We start from the raw sequence: 27352 nt of genomic DNA, 5'->3' as shown, positions 1-27352 counted from the left end.
AGACTCTATGGTCTTCCCAAAATCCATAAAGAAGGCACCCCGCTACGACCCATCGTGTCGACGATAAACTCTCCGACGTACAAACTAGCCCGTTTTCTATCAGATACTCTGCTCCCCTTCACAGGCAAGACCTCTTCGGCAGTACTCAACTCAACCCAATTAGTCTCTATGGTTAAGGACATGGTACTATCTCCTGATGACATCCTCGTCAGCTTTGATGTAGTATCTTTGTTTACCAAAGTCCCAGTACCGGACACCCTAACAATAATTGAGGACTTAGTCCAACATGGATTGAATTCTGATGTACCTGTGCTGGTTAGGCATTGCCTCACCAACACCTATTTTACCTGGAATGGCACCTTCTACAAACAGAATGAGGGTACCCCTATGGGCTCCCCCTTGTCACCAGTTATAGCCAACATGTTCATGGAAAAGTTTGAATCAGACGCCATCCAGACATCCACCCTGCGTCCTTCCCTGTGGAAGAGATATGTGGATGACACTTTCGTCATCTGGCCACATGGCCTCCCAGAATTGAACCACTTCTTGGACCACATCAATTCTAGACACCCATCTATCAGATTCACCATGGAAGTGGAGAAAGACGGTAAACTACCATTCTTGGATATTCTGTTTAAGAGGAGGCTTGACGGATCCTTGGGACATTCTGTCTACAGGAAAGCCACCCACACAAATTCCTACTTGAAACCGGATTCCCACCACCACCCATCTCAAAAGAATTCTCTCATCAAAACGCTATACCACAGAGCTCATGGCATTTCTGACCAACACCACCTGACTGATGAATTAAGACATGTACATCGGGCCCTCAGGATGAACGGATACTCTGACCGCACTATCCGCCAAGCTGTCTCTCCCACCACACAGAAACAACCACATGAAACTCCGACCAAAACTATCACGTTACCATACATAGCAGGCGTGACCAAAAAGATCTCCAAAATTCTAAACAAACATAAGATCCAAGTCCGATTCAGTACAGTGCATAAAATCCGTGATCTGATTCCATCTGTGAAGGATGTCGTTCCTGACTTACAGTATCCTGGAGTCTACAAATTGAGTTGCATTTGTGGTGATTGCTACATTGGAGAAACAAAACGTCATGTTGCTGATCGTGTCCGCGAGCACAAGTCAGATCTGAAACACGGCAGAACTGATTCTTCGGCCGTTGCCGATCATTGCTACAACTCGGCGGGCTCTCATGAAATTGTCTTTTCCGAGACCAAGGTTCTCTGCAAACCTCCGGGCTACCATCAAAGGTTTGTACACGAAGCCATACAAATATACAAACACAGACATAATTTCAACCGTGATGATGGGTACAAACTCAGTAATCACTGGAAAGATGTTATTAACCACGCAAAAAAGACTTAATTACACTTTTTGGACCATCTTATCTGACAGGCACTTTTAATTTACTTCACCGAGTGTTAACATCCACAGTGTTTAACAGTAATCTCTTCATTGTTCTTTGATCACCGCTCGCCACGTTTCTATTCATTGTGTTGAGCACTACGTGATGTCTTTGATCACCGCTCGCCCTCCGTCCCGGCGCGTCTCCATTCATTGTGTTGAGCACTGCGTGCAGTCTTTGATCGCCGCTCGCCCTCCGTCCCGACACGTCTCCATTCATTGTGTTGAGCACTGCGTGCAGTCTTTGATCACCGCTCCTCCTCCCTCCCGATACGTTTCCATTCATTGGCTACCACAGCCTGATAAGCTCTCCCCCCCCCCCTCTCCACCTCCCTTCAACTTGCTTATAAGGGATTACATCTTGAATCATTGCTTCACTTGATGCAGCTAATTCGGCTGTGACGGTCCCACCTGATGAAGGAGACTTGTGTTGCCTCCGAAACGTCGTGAATTTTATTTTTGTTTTGTTTTATTTTACTTTCATTAATTTTAATGTTTTTACCTACGTGACTTTACCGAAAAAAACCTGAGAATATGAATCATTGCAGTCACGAAAGCTTCAAATCTAGAATCTATAGCAGTTAACTACGAACTTCACAGAGTGCCGTGGTGAGGCCTAGTCACGTGCAGAGCCCCCGGCCTCGCCTAGATTGTCCAGCCAGCCGAGATGGCCCTTTTCAGGCTGGGGCTGGGCTGCTACCCCCCCCCCCACCATCCCCTCACCCGCTCTACAGTAATAGTATCTAAGGACTATAGTAGTAGTATCTACCAACCCTATAGTAGTACGTTCACACATTGTGGTGAGGGGGAAAGCACACTATGAAGAATGTACCTTCGCCAGTAATTACAACCTAGAGGCATAGATTGTACACTTCTATATAAGGAACGAAACAGGTGTACTTCTCCACAAATCCGGCTGTCGTCTGATGAAGCTAGTTGTAATTTCTGGCGAAACGTTGTACTCAGATTGTAAATGTTGTGGCTTGGCTCTCCAACAGACCCGTGTACTATACTAGTGACGAGTTGGCATGTTCTGTTTACGTGACAACCCTTACTAGTTGGCTGTGTCAGGTGGTGGCGGGTTTTAACGACACATTTATATATTTAAGCGATCGAACCCAAGAAAACATCTATCATGAAATCAGACTGTGTTGTTGCAGAGGTTTATAATATAAACTTAAAATACTCTCTTCATTAGGCAATTCACATTGAAAGAATCATTATATTTCTTTAAAAATTACACAACAGACAATTAATATAAAAGTATTTTAATTAGAAAAAATATTTTCTCGTCTCCAACTGCTTGGTGGGGTGGTGCTCCAACGCCCCTAGTGGATGAACCGTGCCTGGGATTGCCATACTGCCACCCGACCAGCTTGGAAAATAGTAGTTATCCTGTTTTTATTTTTACATTAAAAATTCCAACAGGAGGAAAGGATGATATCATTCTTAATTTCAATTGCCAATATGCTGCCACATTTCAGCGTGATAACCCATTCTTGGAGGTGTCTTATTCAGTTTTGTTTGAAGCAATTATGTTAGTGCACACTACGGTTTTCTCTCACTGCAAGTCATCTGGTTGCTGTTAGCCACCATAATGTCGCTGCCATCTCATATAGCCTAAACTAATTAATGATGTGCTCATTCCCACTGAGCCTCGTCTGTGCAGTTAAGTACATGCATATTTCTTCACGTGATGGCTAATTCCAGAGAGGGAGAGAGACCTGTGGCTGTCTTTATATGTGTAGAGGTGATCGCCACTCACCATTCAGTAACCTGCAGTACCACTGAGTGTCAATGGTAAATTCATAAAAGTGTCATGTCCTCCTCTCCCCCCCCACCCCAATGTGTGCACTTACTACTATAGGGTCGGTAGATACTATTATTAGAGCGCTTAGATACTATTATTGTAGCACGAACGGGGGGATGGTGGGGGGCGGGGGTTGCGGCCCAGCCCCCAGTCTGCCAAGGTGCCACCTCGGCCGCGCAACCTAGGCGAGGCCGGAGGCTCCGCATGAGACTAGGCCTTACCACGCCACTTTGTCAGGTGAGCAGGGGCGGTTTCTTCATTAGGGCGATTGGGCGACGCACCACCAATCTCAGCCGTTACTGTGCCTCTGGATATAGTCCAATCAGCATCATGTCACGTTCTGTGGAGTACCGCCTCTATTTGGGCGATTTCACTCCGGCTGAGAATCGCCCCGTGTGGTCCCATAGACTTACATTCAAAGATGTTTTTTTTTCGAAAGGCGGGCGCTGCAATGCATTCTCTATGGCTTCCGGGAGGGCTCGCACTAACGTGCTTACGTCATCATACGTAAGCACGTTTCAGTCAACAATGTTATTTGTCGCCACCTAGTGGAATCTTCAATAAAAGAAACTAAGTGGATTGTAATAATAGTGAGATAGACACAAACAAGATGTATTGTAAGAGTCACTTTATTTTTCATTAATATTAAAGAAGTGAAGTTGCCTTTACATGCTTAAGCTGTTAATGTATCCATTGCATGGGTGGACCTTATCCTTATCAATCATCCAGACATTTGCCCCCCCTGAGAGATTTTGCAGGAGCCGCCACTGCAGGTGAGTACTTTGTGTCAAAGAGTCGATATATACTGCGATAGAGTCAGCATGTACTACTGTAGTGATAGAAGGTACCACCACAGTCAGTATGCAGTGCTGTAATCATTGCAGGTGCCACCACAGTATGCACTGCTGTAATCATAGCAGGTACCACCACAGTTAGTATGCACTGCTGTTATAGCAGGTATCACCACAGTCAATATACACTGCTGTAATCATAGCAGGTATCACCACAGTCAGTATGCAATGCTGTATCATAGCAAGTTCCACCACAGTCAGTATGCACTGCTGTAGTCATAGCAGGTTACCACCACAGTAAGTATGCAATGCTGTAATCATAGCAGGATACCACCACAGTCAGTATGCACTGCTGTAGTGAAAGCAGGTTCCACCACAGTCGGTATGCACTGCTGTAGTTAAAGCAGGATGCCACCACAGTTAGTATGCAATGCTGTTGTGAAAGCAGGTACCACTACAGTCAGTATGCACTGCTGTAGTGAAAGCAGGTAACCACCACAGTCAGTATGTGTAAGTCAATGTGTGTGTGTGTACGTCGATGTGTGTGTGTGTCAGTCCATGTGTGTGTGTCAGTCTATGTGTGTGTGTGTGAATCACTCTGTGTGTACATTAATATGTCTGCGTGTCAGTCGATATGTGTGTGTGGCTCTATGTGCGTGTGAGTCGATGTGTGTTTGTGTGTCTATGTGTGTCAGTCGACGTGTTTGTACGTCGATGTGTATATGTGTGTGAGTCCACGTGTGTGTGTGAGTTAGTCCACGTGTGTGCAAGTCCATATGTGTGTGTATATCTAAAGTCGATGTCTGTGTGTGTGAGTCCATGTGTATGTGTGTGTGCGTCGATGTTTGTCTGTTTAAGTCCATGTGTGTGCGTGGGTCCATGTGTGTCTGTAAGCCCATGTGTGTATGTCTTAGTCGATATGTGTGTAAGTCCATATGTGTCTAGGTCGATGTGTTTGTGAGTCTATGTATGTGTGTGTGTGAGTCGATGTGTGTGCGTCAGTCGCTGTACGTGTGTCCGTCGATATGTGTGTGTAACGCCATGTGTGTGTATCTAAAGTCGATGTCTGTGCGTGTCAGTCCGTGTGTGTGTGTAAGTCGATGTGTTTGTGTGTGTGGATCAATGTCTGTAAGTGTGTGTAAGTCGATGTGTGTGTCTGTCGTTTCCGCTAGACTATAAACCATTTTTGCATCTGGGAGCTCATTTACATACTGTGATGCTGGAAGCATTTGTTTTTAGTAGCAGGACACAAACGCAGCCCTTTCAAGAGGAGACTTAAATAAAATAAAACGGCTCGTAAATGTATCTGGCGCTGATGAAGTAAGTACCGGCGTCCCTCGCATAACTCGCGACATGCGTTCCTGAAAAAAATTAGCAAGTCGAATCGTGCTATATGAACCCTATTTTCCCACAGATATGCATGTTACCAAAGAAAAAAATAAGTATTTAATTTTTAGACCTGGATTACATAATACGTGCAAATGTAATACTTAATGATATTAACATAAAAAATCACTAAGGAGTTTAATAACAAATAATAATCGTGAATGCTTCCGTGGGCTGCTTCTACTCAGATCTCAGGTGGCTATGCCCAGCTCGTGACACTGGGTAGCAGCCATGACGCGGTGACGCCATGAGAAATATTTTCGTTATTTAAAATGTTTTTAGGGACATATGTCCCTAAAAAAGTAATCGCGTGACTGCGAATTTGCGCTCTTTAGGGGGGGGAACACGCTACGCGAGGGACGCCTCAACTTCATTGTTGGAAGTCAACAGTTGCATGGTCATCATACGGAGATGCTATTAAGGCAATATGAAATGTTCACCATTTGCTTAGGGCCACCAATAGTGATAATTACTGCCCCACTGCTCACATGAGCAGAGAGATACTTTGAATTGAAATAAAAAAGAATACCCTAATATGACAATACAGCCTCAAGGTGTCATTGGAGTAACGTTAACAAGTAAACGCCAATGTATTCTTGCTCAAGCAAGTGTGCTCATCTCTATTGATTTCCCTAAAGCATTGGTGGACATTTCACATTGCTTTAATGGGGCTAAGATCTACATAACACACTCTAAATCTCGCAAAAATGCATCCTTAAGCAAAAGCAATTCGAATCATGAAAAAGCTGTATAGAAATCCTAAAATCCAGCAGCTTACGGTAGGGTTAAATAATCATTCTGCGAAATAAAGGTCGTATGTATCAAGGTGTGTCGAGTCTTTCTGTTTGGAAAGGAGGTCCAGAGTAGAAGAGGTGTGATTTCAAAGGTTTAGGGGATTGGTGGTGTCTAAATGTGTAATGATTAAAGGAAGCAGAGATGACACATCCATCCCCTCCCTTGCCCTTTCACTGCTTTTATCACCCCCTACTATCTACACCACTGCCTCGCTGCCTGTTTCTACCCCCCCCCCCATCTCGCTAACACTCTCTCCTGTACCCCTGGGTCATCAAAGCAGGCATCATGCAACAAGGAGGAACGAGGGAATACATTTACATGAGTCTTGTTAATTTGAAATTGAAGGATCGTAATTGCGTTGGGGGTTTGTGCGTGCGTCCCAGAGCATGTGCAAGTGTTTGTGTTCACTTGTTTAATTTAGCTTTTATGTTTTGAGCAGCCTACAGGCACACTCGTGTTCTTCTGGAGCATATTCTCAAGTATAATTTCAAGGTTGTGACGATCTTAAAATTCTTCATTGCACCTACCTCCTATTTCTTTGTGCACAGCTAGTTTTATGCACCTTCCAAAGTCATATTTTCTTCATTCTCCGATTATCACGGATTGGCTACGTTCGGTGCGAAAGAAGTTCAACATACATACAAAATAAGGGTGGTAAGCATCTCCCTTCATCACCGAGAGGCATTGTGGCAGAGACCAGTCTCCAGACACAGGGTGAGCACTATTGAGTTTCCATGAAGTTATATGGATTTGGTTGTGGTTCAGGGCCCTTTCCCAAATACAGAGACCAAGAGTGTAGAGAATATCCAGTGCCCACTTTAATCTGCTTTAAAGATCCAATGTCCTCTATGGCGCTTTTAACCATACCTGTTGGGATTCTGACAATGGCCCTAATAATGGTACATCTCTTGGACAGGGCATGATTTCCACTCAATATGACAGTGGCTTATAATGTATCCAGCCTCATAAGTAACATAATGCAGTCATAATAAATGTCCTTCGTTCATCTGCGAAAAGACTAGGCGGCAGGGTGCTCATCAGACCTTGTAGTAGAACGTGTAGTTCTCATCTCCATTGGTGGCCTTGAATCAGCAGTGGAAATTCCATTTCAACAGGATGGGTGCCGGTTAATGTGTGGGGTGACCACAATTGGTTTCCCAAAAAGCGATAATTATGTCATTGACTCTAATGGGATGGGCTGAGTTGACCCCAGACCAGGATTTGAACGTGCAGCCTTCTTGTGGGTTACACTATCACCACATCACCACCTGCTAGATCTTACACACTACGAGGCAGCATAACTCACATTTAATTTGGAGTATGTCAAGATCTAAACCGGTTAAGTTGCTTTGAAACATGTTCATTAATTCATAAAGGTGCTAACTCAAATGCCACAGTTCGGGCAAAATTTATAATACATATCTATACATACAGTAATTATTAATTATATGCATTGCCATGTTTGTGCAATACTTGTATGTGTCGTACTATTTGCTTGTGATGTAAATAGATCCATTCGTTTGGCGCCATGAGCTTCGGTGCCCTCAGAAATCCTCCACCAACAAAGGAAATTATTAATTTAAAAAGGTTGGATCTTCTCACCTTAAATGCTGCTAAATAGATCGAGCCTCATTGATATACAGTCATGGCAATCTATAAGATTAACTAATTTCCAGAATACAAAATCAACATGCATTAAATTAAAATACCAATCCTTATGTGATTAATGTGGAAATGCCCTCTGCCCTTAGTTCTGACACCTCTTTATACATCAAAACCAAGCGAGACAAAACCACGACAAACTGTACATCCCACCAGAACACCCCTGTCTTCAGTACCTAAAAAACATCCGATTTGACATAAATCTGACTGCAACTACAAAAGTACGATAATGTAAATCAGTATCCACGTTTGCAAATTATTTTTAAGGATTTCCTGAGTGGAACTTATGATGAAATGACAGTGTATGCAAGTACTGAGAGATATATATGTAAGTTTCACCTGTTAGAATTTTGGCCAAACCATTAAATTCTCGAAGAATTATGTGAAACAGAAAATGGGTGACAATCCAATAACCTTTTTCTATGAATCACTCACATCCTTTCCAAATGCTTATTTCTTGCGTTTCATACATGCTTTAAAACAAATTGTATATGCTATTTTCATATTTGTCTTGCTCTTGAAATAACATGTTCTTAACCACTTCGTAAAAAGCAATTTTCAGGTAAAAAAAAATCATCTTTTTATCTCAAATCTTCACAACTTGCACCGATATAAATAGCTATTCAGGTTTCAATAATTAATCATCTTCCAAGTCTCATATTAGAGTAGAGACGTCAAAAAAGCATCTGCCCTAACAAATTTACACTACTTGGGAATAATTTACACTCAACAATTATTCTACCTTTTAATGATTGCTGACATCACACAGCTTAAACCAGCGTGTGCTTGGCGCAATGTAGTCGAGTGGGAATGCATCTACAGCCATGAAATTTGAGATATGGGTATAATTCCCAGGGCAGTAACTGAAATTGTATCCTTGGTTTAATTTGACCAAATTTTACGTGTGATAGATGATGTGGCTAGATAATTATTTGTGATTACTCCTTGATGTTTTAATCTGTATATGGTGACAATTGTCTTGCATGTAATTGTTTCAACTGTGAAACTCACCAAATAGAGGTAATGGATGAGTAATTCACCACTACCGATGAACCAGTTGTGTCGGTATTAATAAAATTCGGCCAAATACATGAGAAAAATGCACCATATGGGAAAAACACAGCTATGTCCGGCTGAGCTATAGTAATACATAGTACATAGTTGCAATTTATATATGCCTGTTGGAGGCCCACACTGCCCCTGGAATTGCTACATCAGCTTATTAAACTTTACATGACCTATAAATAAAGTAATAATATATCATCATACTAATTCTATGGAGAAAACGGATTTTAGTAATATTAATTACTTCTGTGATAGCCAAGGCAACGAGATGTTCTTTTCATTCCAGTGGAAAAAGCCCTTGTATGTGTGGTGGTCATGTTGACACACACGTGTGCCAGAACCAGGGTACTTACCGGTACGGGGTGGTTGTGTACTCCTGGCCGGGACCCGCCGGGGAGAGGGGGCTGTGGGCAGTGTCTACGATCCCACAGAACCCCGCCCCTCGGTGGGGAGCGGTAGAAACCGGTACGGACCGGTTGGGCCAACGGTGGCCAGGACCCCTCTGAGGGGAGGGGGCTGGGGGAAATGTACGATCCCACAGAATCCCATCCCTCGGTGGGAAACGGTATATAAAGCGGGTTCTTAAGAGCGCAGTTCAGTTCGCCTCAAGCCGAATCCAGAAGCCCGCCTGGAGACAAGACCCTGGACCCCAAGCCACGAACGTCATTTTAAGGGCCGGGGCTCAGTGCGCGTAGGACCCTGAGGTTCCCTCGGCCTGATGTCCTTCTGAGGGCCGGGTCCGGATGGGCCAGTGGTCAGGGACCCACCGGGACCAGCGGTGGGTCAGCCTCCCCTAGGTCTAGCCAGCCGGAGGGCTAGAGAAGTCAGAGTAGCTAAAGTGACTAGGTACGATAGCCCGGAGGCTTTACCTCCCCAGGATGTGGGTGAAAGGGGCCACTACCCCTTTGTGTTAGGGATTGAGTGTATCCTGTTATATTTGTAAATAAACCGTGTTGCCTCTACGACGACTCCGTCTCCATACAAGAACACTACATATGTACACGTGCATGAATAGTGCATGCAGCAAATACTGTGCTCTACAACTAGTCGTATTAACAGCGGTGCAGTCAGTGCATGTGCTGGATTCCCAAGACTGAAAGGGGCTCCCCTGATAACACATTCCATACGAATACATGGGCGGATGGTACAGCCAAAATGAGCATTTGGCTTATGGTATTTTCATGCGACTCAGCGAGGGTCTTCGTAATGATATGTCTTGCTTGTTGTGCATCTCTTTCCAAAGAGGCTATAAAACTGAATCACGTTGCTTAATGGATTAATCGAATAGTGATTTTGACAGCACAAAGTCAAAATATCTGCCTGCTCAACAATGCATAGAGCCACTCCTCATCTTCATTGTCAGCTCGGAAGAAGTGATGAGATATTAATGTTCTCATGGCAAAGACATCTCTCCGTAAAATGACTGCTGATGTTTTCCCACAAAAGTGATACTCATTTTACCAACGCAAAAGGTATAGTGGGCCAGGTTGACCTCCTAATTGGGTTTTAGCTCGCAACCTTCCAATTATAAATTTAGCACTTTAACCACCGATCCACATGGTTAGGTTGTGGTAACACAACTTCTATGAAAATCTACACCGGAAGCTTGTGTGTTTGTGCACTCTCGGCCTGTGTACCTGTGTGTACATATACGACGTGACTGGCTTTAGCGCTCCATACGTGCTGTCGTCTACCGGAATCATATTTACTGGTAGTAACCTCCTGGTTACACCAGCCCACAGGGGATTATTCTGTCCGTCCGTCCGTCGTGCATCCAAAAATGGGAGGGGTGGGGCTGGATGGAGAGGGGAGGGTGGGGAGGGGCTGGGTGGGGAGGGAGGGGCTGAGTGGGGAGGGGAGGGGCTGGGTGAGGAGGGTGGGGCTCGGTGGGGGGTGGGAGGGGTGGGGCTGGGTGGGGAGGGGCTGGTCACCCCGTGGTGCCCTTATAAAACTCAACGTTTAACCTACTCACACCGGCTTGTGCCCACCCTTACAGTAGGGCATATTTGCGGAATACACCACGCCGCCGTTGACCCTGGCCATTGACCAAGCAATCCAACGTTACTACCAGCTCCGTCCATAGGAATGTGTTATCTGGCCAGAGCCAAGATGAAAAGATTTGACATTTTATCTGCACTTTCCCTTTAGCCACAACGTGGTGGGTATGCAGTGGCAAAATCTTGCAATTAGCTTATACTGTACGTGATATTTGCCTATGGATATGACTGTAGTAAAACAAAATATAGAAACCAAGAGTGATTTACAGACATTAATTGCACGACATTCATATATATGGTCATGTTCAGTCCTACTCAAGCAAAGGTGTAACATCACAGGAGCCACTTTCATTACTGCAATATACTTAATGTCTTTGGCATCTTAATAGTAGCTACATGAATTACCATTGTGTGTAGCAACATATAGCTAAATTTATTTGACGGCAGTAAGACTTGATTTAAATACGCATATCAGAAATGGTGCATGTAAATTAGTGGCCAATATAAGTGTGAATTCTAACTACTAATTATACATTACCTATGTGTGTATTTTCCATCTGGCCTGCAAGTATGCCCACTTAGGTCCAAACAACAGACAAGGTCATTGGTTCGATCCCGACCCTGACGCCTGTATATTTGGAGTTTGCATGTTCTCGCTGTGGTCATGTGGATTTTGCTCCGGGTCCTCCAGTTTTTGCCTCCACATTTATAAACATGCACTTAGAGTATTTGGCTGATATAAATGTCAACATGATACGCCACTTTGTTGAGCTATCATTTGTGGCCAGGTCACTTCTGAAAAAGAGCTATACAGTGAGGGAAAAAAGTATTTGATCCTCTGCTGATTTTGTACGTTTGCCCACTGACAAAGAAATGATCAGTCTATAATTTTAATGGTAGGTGTATTTGAACAGTGAGAGACAGAATAACAACCACAACATCCAGAAAAACGCATGTCAAAATTGTTATAAATTGATTTGCATTTTAATGAGGGAAATAAGTATTTGACCCCTCTGCAAGACATGACTTAGTACTTGGTGGCAAAACCCTTGTTGGCAATCACAGAGGTCAGACGTTTCTTGTAGTTGGCCACCAGGTTTGCACACATCTCAGGAGGGATTTTGTCCCACTCCTCTTTGCAGATCTTCTCCAAGTCATTAAGGTTTCGAGGCTGACGTTTGGCAATTCGAACCTTCAGCTCCCTCCACAGATTTTCTATGGGATTAAGGTCTGGAGACTGGCTAGGCCACTCCAGGACCTTAATGTGCTTCTTCTTGAGCCACTCCTTTGTTGCCTTGGCCGTGTGGTTTGGGTCATTGTCATGCTGGAATACCCATCCACGTACCATTTTCAATGCCCTGGCTGAGGGAAGGAGGTTCTCACCCAAGATTTGGCGGTACATGGCCCCGTCCATCGTCCCTTTGAGGCGGTGACATTGTCCTGTCCCCTTAGCAGAAAAACACCCCCAAAGCATAATGTTTCCACCTCCATGTTTGACGGTGGGGATGGTGTTCTTGGGGTCATAGGCAGCATTCCTCCTCCTCCAAACACGGCGAGTTGAGTTGATGCCAAAGAGCTCCATTTTGGTCTCATCTGACCACAACACTTTCACCCAGTTGTCCTTTGAATCATTCAGATGTTTATTGGCAAACTTCAGACGGGCATGTATATTTGCTTTCTTGAGCAGAGGGACCTTGCGGGGGCTGCAGGATTTCAGTCCTTCACGGCGTAGTGTGTTACCAACTGTTTTCTTGGTGACTATGGTCCCAGCTGCCTTGAGATCATTGACAAGATCATCCCGTGCAGTTCTGGGCTGATTCTTCACCGTTCTCATGATCATTACAACTCCACGAGGTGAGATCTTGCATGGAGCCCCAGGCCGAGGGAGATTGACAGTTTTTTTGTGTTTCTTCCATTTGCGAATAATCACACCAACTGTTGTCACCTTCTCACCAAGCTGCTTGGCGATGGTCTTGTAGCCCATTCCAGCCTTGTGCAGGTCTACAATATTGTCCCTGACATCCTTGGAGAGCTCTTTGATCTTGGCCATGGTGGAGAGTTTGGAATCTGATTGATTGATTGCTTCTGTGAACAGGTGTCTTTTATACAGGTAACAAGCTGTGATTAGGAGCACTCCCTTTAAGAGTGTGCTCCTAATCTCAGCTCGTTACCTGTATAAAAGACACCTCGGAGCCAGAAATCTTTCTGATTGAGAGGGGGTCAAATACTTATTTCCCTCATTAAAATGCAAATCAATTTATAACATTTTTGACATGCGTTTTTCAGGATTTTGTTGTTGTTATTCTGTCTCTCACTGTTCAAATAAACCTACCATTAAAATTATAGACTGATCATCTCTTTGTCAGTGGGCAAACGTACAAAATCAGCAGGGGATCAAATACTTTTTTCCCTCACTGTATAACTCAGTAGACTTAGCTGGTAAAATAAAATATATAATTTATTCTAAAATTAAAAAATAGTTGAGTCTAAGTTATGTTTTTTATTGCACAAGGCAATACAGTGTAAATGTAAACCTCAAAAGAGGACTGTTTGACATCTTTTTGTCTCTGCATTACAGACTCCCCCATTTTCTCTACATATCCGTTTGCCCCTTGTGCATCTCCATCTTTCTCACTCTGCATCTCCGTTTGTCTCTCTCTGCATCTATTTCTTTGTAGGGATACGCTTTTGTTCGACTTGGACCTGTATAACATCATTCTATACAATTATTTAACCGTCGAAAGTATGAACTGGGTTTCCACTTTCATAAGCAATGATGGCAATTCATACCAAGAGCACTTATGAGCAAGGCCACACTTTTTCTGAAATTCACAGCTAAAGTGCAAACAAATGTCACGGAATATTGTGGGGCGTATATCTCCTTGTCTCTATCTCATTGTGTCTGTATCTCTTTTTTATGTGTATCTCAGTGCCTCTCTATTAATCTGTTTATTTATGCGAGTATCTCCATGTCTCCCGATGTATAACTCCCCTGACATTCTGTGCGTCTCCGTGTTTTTGTATCTCTCTATTTCAATGTCTTCATCTCCATGTCCCTACGTGTGTATATTCGAGTTTATCTGTGTATATCCGAGTGTGTGTGTGTATCTTTGTGACTCTGTATATCTCTCCAGACAGATTGTTCACGGCTGCTGAGGGACAGGTTTTTTTCTTATACCCCAAGTTCAATCCTGGAGGCATCTCAAGTGTTTCACAGACTTTAATAAAATTCACAATTTCCGTGGCCATTGTTGACCTCCGTGACAAAACCGTAGCCTTACTCTTCATGAGTGTTAGATTGTGTGTGCTTCGCGTTCCGGCCTTCATAGGTGCTTGCTAACAGCACTTGCCCCTCTAGTCTGTTAAGGCTATAGGGGGATCTTTGTCTTTGTCTTCGCACGCACCTGTACAATGGCCTGTCCTGCAGCACCACCACGTGGTTTAACACATGCAGCAACCAGTTGCTGTTCTGAAGCAGTTGATGGAGCACCATAGTTTTCTTGGCAGATTAAAGCCATGCGGAGCAATTGTGGGGTCGTCGATGAGGCTTTGATTTGGAACCTCCGCAGAACTCCACAGTGTTTGCCAGCGGTCTTCAGTTGACCCCACGTCATCAAATTGTCTCGTGCGATCCCAGATTGGCTTCATAGAGGGTCGAACTGGTCTTTGTGTAACGGTAGAGGTACACCTCCTCGGATTTTTCCCAATTGGTTTGATGTCGCGGCATCTCGGTGGAGGTTTGCTGGTGTAATGTTGGCTAGAACCGGTAGCCACTCAGTGGAAGTGCATTTCAGTGTGCTCGTTATTGTTTGAAGGATGCTGTTGATCTGGACCTCCAATTAGAGGCCGACCGAAACTGAATTTCTGGTTTCGGCCGAAACTGAAAGTAAACCGAGAGTTAAAAATTTACTATCGGCTGAACCGGAAGTAAACCGAAAGTTAAAAATTAACTTTCGGCCGAAACCGAAAGTTAACTTTTTGGCTTCGGCCGAAACAGAAACTATGCCAATAGAGGCCATTTGCCAACTTTCGGCGCCGAAACCAAAACAGAATTTCCGTCGGCCTCTAATTGTCAGACTTCGAATCTTGGTATCAACACGCGTGTAGACTGAAGCGAACGCAACACATAAGCCAAGGCGGGCAGGCGGCTGGGAACAGAAAACAGAGGCACTTTGTTGTCGTCCCGCCAAAGAGACTCCACCCACGGATGGAGATGCAGACTGCCATCTGTTGACCGGTCGTATATACATTAGCAGACGATGGTTGTGGCCGTAACCTCGCTCCCAAGCTGCTGCTGCTGACGTGTGTGTGTTTGCAGCCTATCGCATAGGATTGCCTAGCGCCGACTGACCGGCCGATAGGCAGAGTGATAGACGTAGCACTAGCGTTATATTCTAAAAATAGATCTTCGGTTGACGAATGACGACCGTCAATATCAGTTAGGCCAAAACCGAAATCAGACCAAAAGTTAAAAATTTACTTTCGGCTGAAACCGAAAGTAAAAAAATTACTTTTGGCTGAAACAGAAAGTATGCCGAAAGAGGCCATTCGCCAACTTTCAGTGCCGAAACCGAAACCGAATTTTGGTCGGCCTCTACCTCCAATTTCTTTGTATGGGCGCTTGGTGCCCAGACTGGTGCGCCATACTCAGCACTGGAGTACACGAGTGCGAGGGCGGCCGTGCAGAGAGTTTTGGTGGTGGCTCCCCACATTGTACCGGCCAGTTTGCGTTTCAGAGCCCCTCTGCTTGTTGTTTTTTTGCACACATTTTCGATGTGCTTTTTGAATGCGAGGCTTCTGTCTAATGTTATGCCCAAGTACTTGGGATACGACTCGTATTTAACAGGGTTACCACAGAAAGTCACTTATAACTGGGTGTTTATGTCACGGTTATTCAGATGGTGGATTGAGACTGGTTTTGGACAGTGCCGGCCCGAGCCTCTTGGGGGCCCTAAGCAGAATTTGATTTGGGGGCCCCCCTCCCACCATCTGGTGTTTTGCCCAGAGTGACTGTGCGCACCACAACAGACATTTGTTCATGGTGACTAACATCAGGTGTACAGTCTAAAATAATTGAATAATATTTGCAGTCCTTGATTTCTGCCACCATTACCTCAATTATTTTGTCACTGACACACTCTATCAGCTCATTCTGGATAGTCTTACCCAGGTACGTGTTGTGCTGCATTCCACTATCAATTCGTCTGATGTGGTCTTTTAACACCGGGTCAAATTTTGCCATCAGTTCCACCTCTTTAAGGAAGTTCCCATTGTTGGCCTGATGCAAAGTATCGACAGACCCCCTGAGTGCAAGATTCCTCTCCGCCAAAGACTGAATGATACTAATCAAACGAATGAGAACATCTCTCCAACGATTTCTTTCTGCCTCCAAAAGGGCCATTTCTGTTGCATCAATAGTCTTCTGCTTAGAAAGACGGAGGGCAAAGTCTTTCCACTTCACCATATTACTGCAATGATCTTGACTATTCTCATGCTGTTTCAGCAAAGCACCTACATTTACCCAATCACGCTGTCCCTCTGTTGACAGTTTTGTGGACTTTCTTGTGAATAATTTGCAACAGAAGCAGTAAACCGCATCTTTTTGCTTTGAATAAATTAGCCAGCTTCGCTTGATTTTTTCCCCATTAACTAACTGTCTGTATGTGTAGTGGTAGTGAAAGCTTCGTCCATCTGATTTCTTGGGGAAGGTAAAGGTGTCACTTATTGGCACTGGCCCTCTTCTTACCAGATCAGTCCTTTCTGAGTCTGACAGGAATGCTGACCATTCAACTGGGTCAATTGGAGGAGCTGTTGATCTATCTTGATAGCTGGAGCTTGTTGAGGGAGTAGATGGGAAATCTATTGCAGTGGGTGGAGATGTAGAAGGACCTGTAGGGACATTAGATAAAAATAAAAAATAGAATTATAAAATAACATAACACAGAATATTTTATAGTAAAGCCAACACAAAACAAAAACTTTTAGATTAACTGACCTGTCATGCTGGCTGAGGTTGAAACCGATGTATCAGTGAATGTAAGTGCTTGTAACTGCTCCTCGCTTTCAGTCGCTTGTAACTGCTCCTCGCTTTCAGTCGCTTGTAACTGCTCCTCGCTTTCAGTCGCTTGTAACTGCTCCTCGCTTTCAGTCGCTTGTAACTCTGCAGTGGATGAACCTGCAATGATAAAATAAACAAACAAACAAATAAATACATAAATAAATAAAAAGCTAAATGTGTCATGTCATATTAACAGGCTATGTAACCATTTGCCATCAAGAAAAACCTCACCTGCTGTATCATCAGCTGTGGAGGCTCTGACACTCGATATGTCAGTAGGGGCAGGTAAAATTGGTTGTGCTCCAAAGTACTTCAACAGTGTTCCTGGAAAAAAAAAATAGCATTGCATAAATGCATAGTTGATCGAGCAGAATGAGTTTATTTTTCCATCATTACTAAGCAATTCCACACCACACCTAACAATTCATATTCTATTGGCAAATGAGGCATAATTGCAGTATGGTGAAAAATTAACATGGTGATCTACTGCAGCCTATAAATATGAGGATAGCACTGCTACATCAGTTGCCACCATATTAATAAAATTGAAGTCTATTTTCATTACAGAAGTCTCCCCACCTAACATGGCTTTGGTATATTTTCTCATAAAGATCAATACCATCGCTTGCCAAAGATCTTAAAGCAGAGACCGCACGTGCTTTGCCTATGAAGCTGGAATATTCACTTCAACACAAACAGCAATGCTAGCTAAGCTTGTCATCGCTGTTTTCTCCAACTTAAACCGATATCTATCAACGTGAAATACACACCTACTACCTAGATAAATGTATATTAATAACATTTCACTGTTGTGGCGGGGATTTAGCTCTGGTGCGTTATATTACCACTTTTATGGCTTATAAAAATATCATGAGTCATGACTAGCTAGCTGCTTCCTCAAGTGACGTGAGCACAATTTGTGCTGCTGCTGCACAAAACATACTGTAAATAATAATGCAAACATACCTTTATCTCGCTCTTTTTTCTCCTCCTCGGTCCTTTTCTTTTTTCTTTTTTCGGCACCAGAGGGATACGTCCTTTTTTGTGACATGGCTTAGGCGTATTTATTATCGTGACGTACAATTGCGCGCACCTGCCCGCGCCCGCGCCCACGCGAATTGTCAATGAGCCGTGACATCCGTGAGCCGTGACAAAGCAGCAGTTGTCGACAGAATTTTCTTGTCTTGAATCATTTATTCATTCATTCATTAATTCATTTATATCACTTGTTTAAGTTATTTAATTGTAAAAAAAAAACGATTCGGGGGCCCCCTGGTGGCCAGGGGGCCCCAAGCAGCCGCTTAGTTCGCTTATGCCTCGGGCCGGCCCTGGTTTTGGATGGATTCAGCCATAGTCTCAACCTTTGGAAGTAGTCTTCTAATACGGACAAGTCTTTTGTTAGTGTGTAACTAATGGACTTCAGGTTTGTTCCCTAAGTAGTCATTGATAGGTCATCCACATTGACACATTTGCGGGATGATGTCTTTGGCAGGTCGCTGGTGAAGATGTTAAACAGGATCAGAGCCATTACTGATCCCTGAGATAAGCCATCTTTGACATTTTTTTGTACGGCTTGTTACCGGAAAGATGTACCCGGAAGTTTCGTTTGCTGAGCATCGAGTTCAGCAGATTCAGTGTTGAACGACACTTGATAATGCACGCTGCCTTGAGTAGGAGCCCATGTCCCCAGACGGTGTCATAGGCGGGTGAGAGGTATATCATGGCGGTACTGTTTTTTTTGCTTTCGCTGTAATCCAGCTTCGATGTAGCTGATGAGGGAAAGGACCTGCTCACAGCAGCATCTGGCAGGTCGAAAGCCGGCTTGTTCAACGGGCAGGTGTTGCACAACTGTGGGCGCAATGCGTGCAAGCAGCGTGTGGTCCATCAATTTGTATACCGTTGATAGCAGTGAGATGGGCCTGTAACTTGAGGCCTGATCTTATGGCTTTCCAGGTTTCAGCAGGGCGACGACTTTTGCTTCTTTCCAGGCTCTGGGGATTGTGCCACTTAAATGGACAGTGGTAAACAAGGCCGCGACCCAGCCTTGGCCGACAGATCCCAAGTTGAGGAATTCGGGATAGATGTTGTCGTTGCCTGTGGCTTTTTTGGCTTTGGTGGCCCGAAATGCGTGCGACAACGATCTCTTCCCTTGAGCACGGATGAGAGAATGTGGAGCTTGTTTTTAGGCTTATTAAGATTGCAGCGAGATCTTTGTGCACATCTTCTTTGTACTGCTTTTTTATTACGGCTTTTGTAAAGGCGAGGTGAGAGGCGATTTGGTTGGTGATGACTTGCGGTGTGTAGATGGTGAAGGAGATTCCATGCTTTGCGGGTGGAGTGTGCAAAGTTAATCTCCTCAACTGTTTCTGGCCATCGCTGTTGTCGGGCTGAATTTAGAGCCTCTAAGAGTGTTGACGCCTTTGTCTAACTCACAATCAGAAGGGTTGGACTAAACATTTCAAATGTTGTATATACTCTATAACCAGGTGAGACAGGAAGGATAATTATCACATTTGCAAGAATTACCTTTGCAAGGGGTAGGTCATAACGTGACAACAAATACAAAAATATGACAGGAGTGCAAAGTATAGGAAAGGTAAACAAATCACTTTAAAATATATACAAATAAAACTAAACTATTTAATCTTACCAGCTAAGGTCCGCTGAGCTATTAGCTTATTTTTCAGAAGTGGCCTGGCCACAAAATATAACAAAGTGGCTTATCACGTGGATATTTATACCAGCAAAATTATCTAAATGCTTTGACAGCCGAGTCCACGGTTCTATTGCGTCATGCAATCACGTCATCCTGAAACCTTGTCTTCCCAAGTGTTCAAAAAATCATAGTGCTCTTTAGGCGAATAAGACGCGAAGGGGCAATGAATATGCTTCGCCAACTCCACTGAAGAAAAAGAACCCGTTCGTACGGGACTGTAAAGCTCTGCAATAATAATTGGAGCAAACCTACCCCTTATCGACAGTAATACGTAATTTCTGCGCGTCACAGAGAGTATACAGTACTTAGCGCAGGTATTACTATAGTCTAAAGTCAAAACAACAAACAACAAAAACCCTGCCTGCCACTGATAACCAGAGGTGTGGACTCGAGTCATGTGACTTGGACTCGAGTCAGACTCGAGTCATGAATTTGATGACTTGCAACTCGACTTGGACTTGCATAACAATGACTTTGTCCCACCTATGAGATGTGGACTCGAGTCATGTGACTTGGACTCGAGTCAGACTCGAGTCATGAATTTGATGACTTGCGACTCGACTTGGACTTGCATAACAATGACTTTGTCCCACCTCTGCTGATAACCAACAAGAGCAGCGTTATGTATTTAATAATGATCAACTAAAGGTGTGCATTCACTTCACTTATGTATCGATGCTCTCAATGTTATTGTGTAGTCATTGACTACACCCAACAGGTTATACTAGCATGCTCTCGGACGTCCAACAAACAAAAATTGTATGCATAATTATACAAATATAACGCCCTACTGCTGTATAGTATGAAATCCTGAATCCCGCAGGCAACCCGAAGCATCGTCCACCCCCCACCCCCCAGCTATCGCGACAGTCTACGCATGCGCGAGGGGGAGGGGCGGGTGGATCGTCTTGGGCGGGGGGTGGGGGGCCGCATTGCCACACTATAGGGGGATTTACCTCCAACCGTGTGCAGGTTTCCTGTGTTTTTGGCATTCATGTGGCATTTACGATTAGCTCGGTCACACGCATGACCTTTTCTTACCAAAGGATACTCTCGGAGGGTGTGTCAGGCAGGTTTTTTTTCCTATTTGCTAGAAAGTAATCTAAATGACGCGTATCCTTCTGTTTTTCAACTCTTAATGGCAAGAATTTTGCAACATCCAAAGTATTTTACTGTTCCAGAAACAAAAAGCGTTTGGCCACTTTTGTGCACGTTTTTATTATTCTGTTAGTGTTTCTCAAGGGACTTGAAGAAAATACAAAAGGATAAGCCCTTAAAGTTAGCCAACCTGTTTCTTCATGGTATGAGGAATGGATATGACTAAAGAGGCACAAGCACCTGTAGTGAACATAAATAACATCTGACCAGCCGGCCCCATGCAAGAATAGGAGCTTTGAGTTAGGACAGACACAAGGGTCAGCCAGCCTTGCAAACAAATCAACCGACCAAAAAAAATTCCAAGACTTATCAGAAAGACATCACTTCAAAATAATCCTTCCTTCGGAATCTAAGGTCTCAGCTAACTTGCGTACCTGTTTACCTGCCCACCACCCTAATTACATACCTGCAGATCATACCTACCAAACTACCTACCTACTGATCTACCAACATACTTGTCTATCTACATACTTACCTGTATTAATAAAAAAACATCTAAGGGGCCATTCATTTAGTACGTACGCATGGAGGGGGGGGGGTGAACCCAAATGTGTACGCTTGCGTAAGGAGGGTCTACTGACCAGTCCCTCCAGAAAAACGCGATTATGCGATCGCATGATTCCATGCAAAATCAGCCAAAGTCCGCATATTTATGCGGGGGGCGCGTTTTTTCAAATACGCCGCACTTTCGCCGCATAAATTGCAGATTTCCGCGCGCAAAATATACGGGCTTGCATGATTTCATAATCCCCGCATTTTCGTTGCAAAAAGTCACATATATCTTAGCAGAAAGTTGAAAAATGTTGCGTTTACTTCACACAAGCGCAGCCATTTCCCCTGTTGCCATGGGAACGTTATGAAGTGACGTCACTCATTACGCGACATCATTGAAAAGCTGCAAACCCCGCGATGCCAATGAAACCATGATGAAGCCCGCAAATCTTTCTCATTTGCCAACAAACATAAGCGCAAAAGACCGCGCAAAGCAGTTTCCCAGTGTGTTACATGACAGTGGGGGCAAATTATTTTGCACTCCGTGCAACTGCGTGTTGGACCACAGGCGGAAGTCGACGCTGGACAGTCACTTTGCAACCGACAAACATTCGAGGATGGTTAAAGCAGCAGCGGAATCAGCCAAGATAAAGCAGCTCACCTACACCGAGGCGTCAACTTCCAAAACAGTTGCTAGGGCTGAAAGAATCAAGGTCAGTAGCCTATTAGATTAAAGCTTGTAAAATTATGAAAAGGCTGATAGTTAAATTGAAACAGAGAGAGGTGTGTGTGAATGAGATTTCCAAGTATGTTGTGTGTGGATGTAAGTTAACGTTAGGGTTAGATAGACTAACAGTAGTGTAATTTCCCATGCAAGATGATTGATTTTGGCATAAAAGAATTATGTTTTATTTGCAGAAACACTACTGTTCTGTGAAAGGCTTACTGTAAATGATTCAGTTTTATACAGCAGTTTTCTGTAGGTTACACTGGACTGTGTGTGTGTGTAATACAGCCCAATGATACAAAAGTATTTTTCTGTTTGTAGATTTGTGAAACCTGGGTTGCCACCTGCACTGCCATCAACATCCCACTGTCTAAGACTGACCACCCTGCACTGAGGAAATTTCTGAATGAGAAAGTCATCAATGGCGGCGCCATTCCAGGGTTTCACCAGCTTCAAGATATGTACTTGGGAGCAGTATATGAGAAGGAAAAAGAGGAGCTGAAGACACTTCTTGCCAGAAAACCTCTTGCTGTGATATTTGATGAGACTCCAGATGTCGAGGGGAGATGTGTCCTGAATATCCTCCTTGCACCACTTGAGAAGGATCATTCTGGGAGGATCTTGGCCTACCTTGCAGATACTGTTTTCCTTGAGCAATGCAATCATTCCACTGTATCCATGTCTGTCGTAAGGTGCCTTCAAGAATACAGCATTAACAACGAGGATGTGATTGTGTTCGACACTGATAATGCAGCCTACATGAAGAAGGCATTCACAGCAGCTCTGCAGTCGTTGTTCCCCAACTCGATACACATCACATGCATGGCACACATAATGAATCTCATTGGCAATGCCTTCTGCAAACCTTTTGTTCAGTTGAACAGCTTCATGCTAAGTTTCTCCCAGATGTTCTTCAATGCTGGATCACGCAAGAGAAGATACCTCTGCTTCTTGTCAAACAAGCTGCCTAGAAAAAAGGCGGGCATGCCTCCAACCCCCTGTGCAACACGCTGGAACTCCTGGTTCTCTGCAGTGCAGTACCACGCACAGCACTTTGGACTGTACAAGGAGTTCATAGAGATGGAAATCGAGGTAAAAACTTCCTTCACATAATTCCTCAATACAATTAACACTTCCTTTTCTTCATCAGTTAACCCCCTTTGCACATACAAACATGAATAGTTTAGTAAGATCAAAGTAAAAAAATAAATTGCATTGAACATATTGTATGTTTGACCTAATTCCTTTCTTTCTATTTGTGTTTTTATAGGTGTGTAGCAGAAGTGCTCCACAGTCTGTGGAGAGACTCCACGAGATGCTTCAAGACCAAGACCTAGCTCAGTCCCTGAATGTCCAGATCAACATCATGGCTGACAAGTGCAAACGCTTCCTAAGTCTTCTCGATATCTTCCAGAGCAGACGTCCTGTGACCACAAAGATCTTCACTTATCTGGAGGATCTGCAGGTGGTCTTTGCTGCCAACAAAGAGCTGCAGTATGAGGCGTGTGCCGAATACTTTGAAGGGTTTAACTTACCTTACACCACAAAGACACAGATCCTCTGCACAGTTGGTCAGGCATATGAAAACGCTGAAGAAAAGCTCACCAAGTACATGTCACATGGGCAGCCGGCCATTGAGTTTCTCCAGGAGGTTAGGGTGTTTGACCCTCGCCACATTGCATTCCTAGATGACTCCGTAGCAAGCTAGAAGGCCATTCCAGGTTTCACTGAAGTGCAGGGTGATGAATTTGATTCTTACTTCAAGACTCTTGGTCCAGCAGCACTCAGAGCTGCACCATTCGGCGTGGTGGATTTGGATGTGTTTTGGGATGGCCTACAGGAGAGACTTCCTGTGCTGAGTTCCTTGGCCAAGCGGTACAAAGATGCTGTCTCAAACTCAGCTGATGCTGAACGCAGCAACAGCATCTACAAACTAGTGTTGTCTAACCGAAGAAGATCAACTACCAACCAAAACCTCAAAGTCTTGGTCTTCCTTTACCATAACCAACGAGTCCGCAGTGGAGCATTTGAGAGGGAGGAGATGGTAGAGGGGGAGGAGATGGCCACTGAGGGAGAGGGGATGGAGGATGAGGATGGTGAATGATTGGCCAGTGTTAGAGGCTACGTAGTTAGTTTTATTCAGGAGTTTATGCAACTTTACAGTTGTAAGATTGCACTTTTTTGTTAGTAGTATGTAAATTTACATTACTGTAAGACTGTACTGTTACTGTATTGCTTACGTTACTGTGCACTGAAAACACTTATTTTAACAGAAGATGTCTGTTTTGTATAGCTACCTCTGTAAAACAGGAAGCATACATTTTATTTTTTAATATTTTATTTATTCATTTTTACAGAAGTTGTAGCATATTCATTTTGTAAAGCTACAGAACTTGTTCGACTCAATGTTTTGTAAGTTTGAGCCATCTGTTTGTTAAGGTCTGAAATAAAACAAGATGAGAACTTAAATATTCCCAGCACTTTCTGTGATGTAGTATGCTTGCTTATCATAGGAAGTAATAAGAAATGACTCTTTACATTAAAGTAGTAGCCTAGTGAATAGGGTGTTGGGGGAATCACTTTTTTTTCTCTTTTTCATCAAACCGCAGTTTTTGCAAGTTCCCGCAATTTTTGCAAGTTCCCGCAATTTAATCGCATAAAATTGCATAAATATCCCGAATATTCCATCGCATTTTTTAAGAAAACGTGCCGCATAATCAACGATTTTTGCCCGCAACAATCACCAAAAAACTCCGCGTTTTTCTGGAGGGACTGACTGACAATGTACGTGCACATAGGAAACAGGGGGGGGTTGGGGTGAAGCCTCGATCATAATTTGTCTACATTGGCCTTCAAATGAGTTAGATAGTCCGGCGGTGGACTATCTGTTTGCTTAAACACGTTAATATGATTAATCCTTGATCGTTTCTGCGTGGATTAAATATCGGCCGTTCTATAGGATTTGGGGGGGGGTGCATCAAGCGTACTTACGCAGGTCGGAGGGGTATAAAAGGTACGCGCGCGTACAGAGAGGGGGGGGAGGGGTCAAGTTTTGACAGATTTTTGCGTACGTACTAAATGGATGGCCCCCAACCTGAGAGCCACAACCTCTAGTCTTGCACCACGGCATGGATAGTTAAGGAACTACTTTACTGGTGGAGATAAGATCTCAGCCAACGAAGGGGAAATCCATAAGACGTCACATCCAAAATGGAGATGATTATATAATGATGTATTTGAAGTTGTCAGAATATTCATACCTTGATAGATTATGAAGTTGCAAAAATGTAACTGCTTATGTCAGACGTATGTAGGGTGAATTACGTGGCTGTAACCATTATTTCAAATGGAAAACCAGCAGAGAACAAAAAAGCTCCAGGATACCGTACAATTGCATTGTGAAATTCGGTAATATTGCAACGTTATGGGAAAGTGATATCGCTTAATCGCCATCGCGTTAAATATGACATCGTATCGTGAAGAAATACATTGTATTTCGGTAACCCTACTACACAGTTCATCGATTTAAAAAAAGTATTTTTATTACAGAAGTGTACTTTACAGTGATACTGTAGTTTAAACAAACACCCTATAATAATAATTATCCATGCGTCCTATAATAGATGGTGCTCCCGCAGTTCGCCAACGTGGCCTAACGCTAGCATTTTGATTGGGCATATGTACTAAACTTATTATCCAGCTTACCTACCTACCTACCCAATGATCTACCCAAACATTCCCTGTCTAGCCATAACAAACTGCTGGGCCAAGTGCTGTTAGCAAGTAGCATCTCTGAAGGTTAAAGGGGTGGGTAGATGGCCAGCACCAGCACCATGCCCAGCGAGCGACCTTTAGCGACGTTTACACACCGCACCAGGTACTCATTTAAAGGCTGAGTCGACCTAGGAGAGGGCCAGGATGGTTCAGATAATCGTCACTGGTGTTGGGCGTGAGCGGGAATCGAATTCGTGTGGCTCAGTTCATACCACCACCCACTCACCTACATACAGTACCTCCGTTCCCACATCTCTATATACTTTCCTGGCTATAAGTGCATGTACTTACATTCCCACCCACTCACTTATCTACAGATCCCTCCATTCACCGAAATACCTATACACTTACCAACCCAAATGCCAACTTCCCGTCCTACCCACTCACCTGTACACCTCACCTACCCACACCCCTGTACACCTCACCTCACCTGTACACCTCACCTACCCAATCACCTGTACAACTCTCCCGTACACCTCACCTGTACACCTCACCTACCCACTCCACTGTACACCTCACCTGTGCACCTCACCTGTACACCTCACCTACCCACTCCCCTGTACAACTCTCCCATACACCTCCCCTGTACACCTCACCTGTACACCTCACCTACCCAATCACCTGTACAACTCTCCCGTACACCACACCTGTACACCTCACCTACCCACTCCCCTGTACACCTCACCTGTACACCTCACCTGTGCACCTCACCTGTACACTTCACCTGTACACCTCACCTACCCACTCCCCTGTACACTTCACCTAAACACCCAACGCACGTATTCTTTGTTTCTTTCGGTAAAGTCACGTAGATAGAAAAATAAAAATAAAGTGAATTAAAAAACATGAATGTAGACGGTAGCCTGGTTCTTAATCGATTAAGAACGGTCTACATTAATTTTTTAAAAATATATATTGTATTCACTTTATTTTACTATTAGTTTTCTATCTACGTGACTTTACCAAAAGAACCAAATAATATGAATTCCTGCAGTTACGAAAGTTTTAAGTCCAAATTGACCCAACGCAAGCACACGGCCGGCCCTTACGAATGTGGCGTTAAATCCCCCCCTCCCTCTGATCTGGCGAGGCGGTCCCCGGCTGTATCGGGACAAGGGGGAGGGTGGCATCAGTGGCAGCAGAAGGTTGAGCGCGGCTGTTGTTGTTGCTGCCGCTGCCGCCCCGCCCCCTCCCTCTATCCACCCTCTTACCCACCCCGCCCCTCCCTCTCACCACCCTCTAAGCCCGCCCCCTCCCTCTCTCCACCCTCTAACCGACCCCGCCCCTCCCTCTCTCCACCCTCTAACCCCGCCCCCTCCCTCTCTCCACCCTCTAACCCCTCTAACCCCTCCCTCTCTGCACCTTCTAACCCCGCCCCCTCCCTCTCTCCACCCCTCTAACCCCGCCCCCTCACTCTCTCCACCCTCTAACCCACCCCGCCCCTCTCTCTCTCCACCCTCTAACCCACCCCGCCCCTCTCTCTCTCC

General features: G+C 44.2%; 2 protein-coding genes across 2 annotated transcripts; one reads left to right on the top strand and one right to left on the bottom strand.

Annotated features, from left to right (window-relative positions):
* Positions 1-15891: 15891 nt before the first annotated feature.
* Positions 15892-18323, bottom strand: LOC144723180 (uncharacterized). Its single transcript, XM_078601717.1, has 4 exons — positions 17965-18323; positions 17230-17322; positions 16936-17115; positions 15892-16829 (listed from the first exon to the last, which is right to left on the bottom strand). Exons 1-4 carry the CDS (start codon positions 18047-18049, stop codon positions 15892-15894), a joined length of 1296 nt encoding a protein of 431 aa, XP_078457843.1. The 5' UTR covers positions 18050-18323.
* Positions 18324-21459: 3136 nt separating this feature from the next.
* On the top strand, positions 21460-24560 carry LOC144732027 (uncharacterized). The gene is made up of 3 exons (XM_078613263.1): positions 21460-22077; positions 22413-23183; positions 23362-24560. Exons 1-3 carry the CDS (start codon positions 21796-21798, stop codon positions 23797-23799), a joined length of 1491 nt encoding a protein of 496 aa, XP_078469389.1. The 5' UTR covers positions 21460-21795; the 3' UTR covers positions 23800-24560.
* The last annotated feature ends 2792 nt before the right edge of the window (positions 24561-27352 follow it).

The sequence above is a fragment of the Lampetra planeri genome, chromosome 1, assembly GCF_965212315.1.
Source record: "Lampetra planeri chromosome 1, kcLamPlan1.2.h2, whole genome shotgun sequence".
Taxonomy (NCBI): Eukaryota; Metazoa; Chordata; class Hyperoartia; order Petromyzontiformes; family Petromyzontidae; genus Lampetra; species Lampetra planeri.
This window is presented reverse-complemented; position numbering and strand designations above follow the sequence as displayed.

What these genes read in the sequence shown, in the direction of transcription:
- LOC144723180 (XM_078601717.1), bottom strand. Translation starts at nt 18,049, where the DNA reads ATGTCACAAAAAAGGACGTATCCCTCTGGTGCCGAAAAAAGAAAAAAG. An exon ending in GAAAAAAGAGCGAGATAAAG is followed by an intron (nt 17,323 to 17,964) that starts GTATGTTTGCAT and finishes TTTTTTTTCCAG; the next exon opens with GAACACTGTTGAAGTACTTT. An exon ending in CACAGCTGATGATACAGCAG is followed by an intron (nt 17,116 to 17,229) that starts GTGAGGTTTTTC and finishes TTATCATTGCAG; the next exon opens with GTTCATCCACTGCAGAGTTA.
- LOC144732027 (XM_078613263.1), top strand. Translation starts at nt 21,796, where the DNA reads ATGATGAAGCCCGCAAATCTTTCTCATTTGCCAACAAACATAAGCGCA. An exon ending in CTAGGGCTGAAAGAATCAAG is followed by an intron (nt 22,078 to 22,412) that starts GTCAGTAGCCTA and finishes TTCTGTTTGTAG; the next exon opens with ATTTGTGAAACCTGGGTTGC. An exon ending in TCATAGAGATGGAAATCGAG is followed by an intron (nt 23,184 to 23,361) that starts GTAAAAACTTCC and finishes GTGTTTTTATAG; the next exon opens with GTGTGTAGCAGAAGTGCTCC.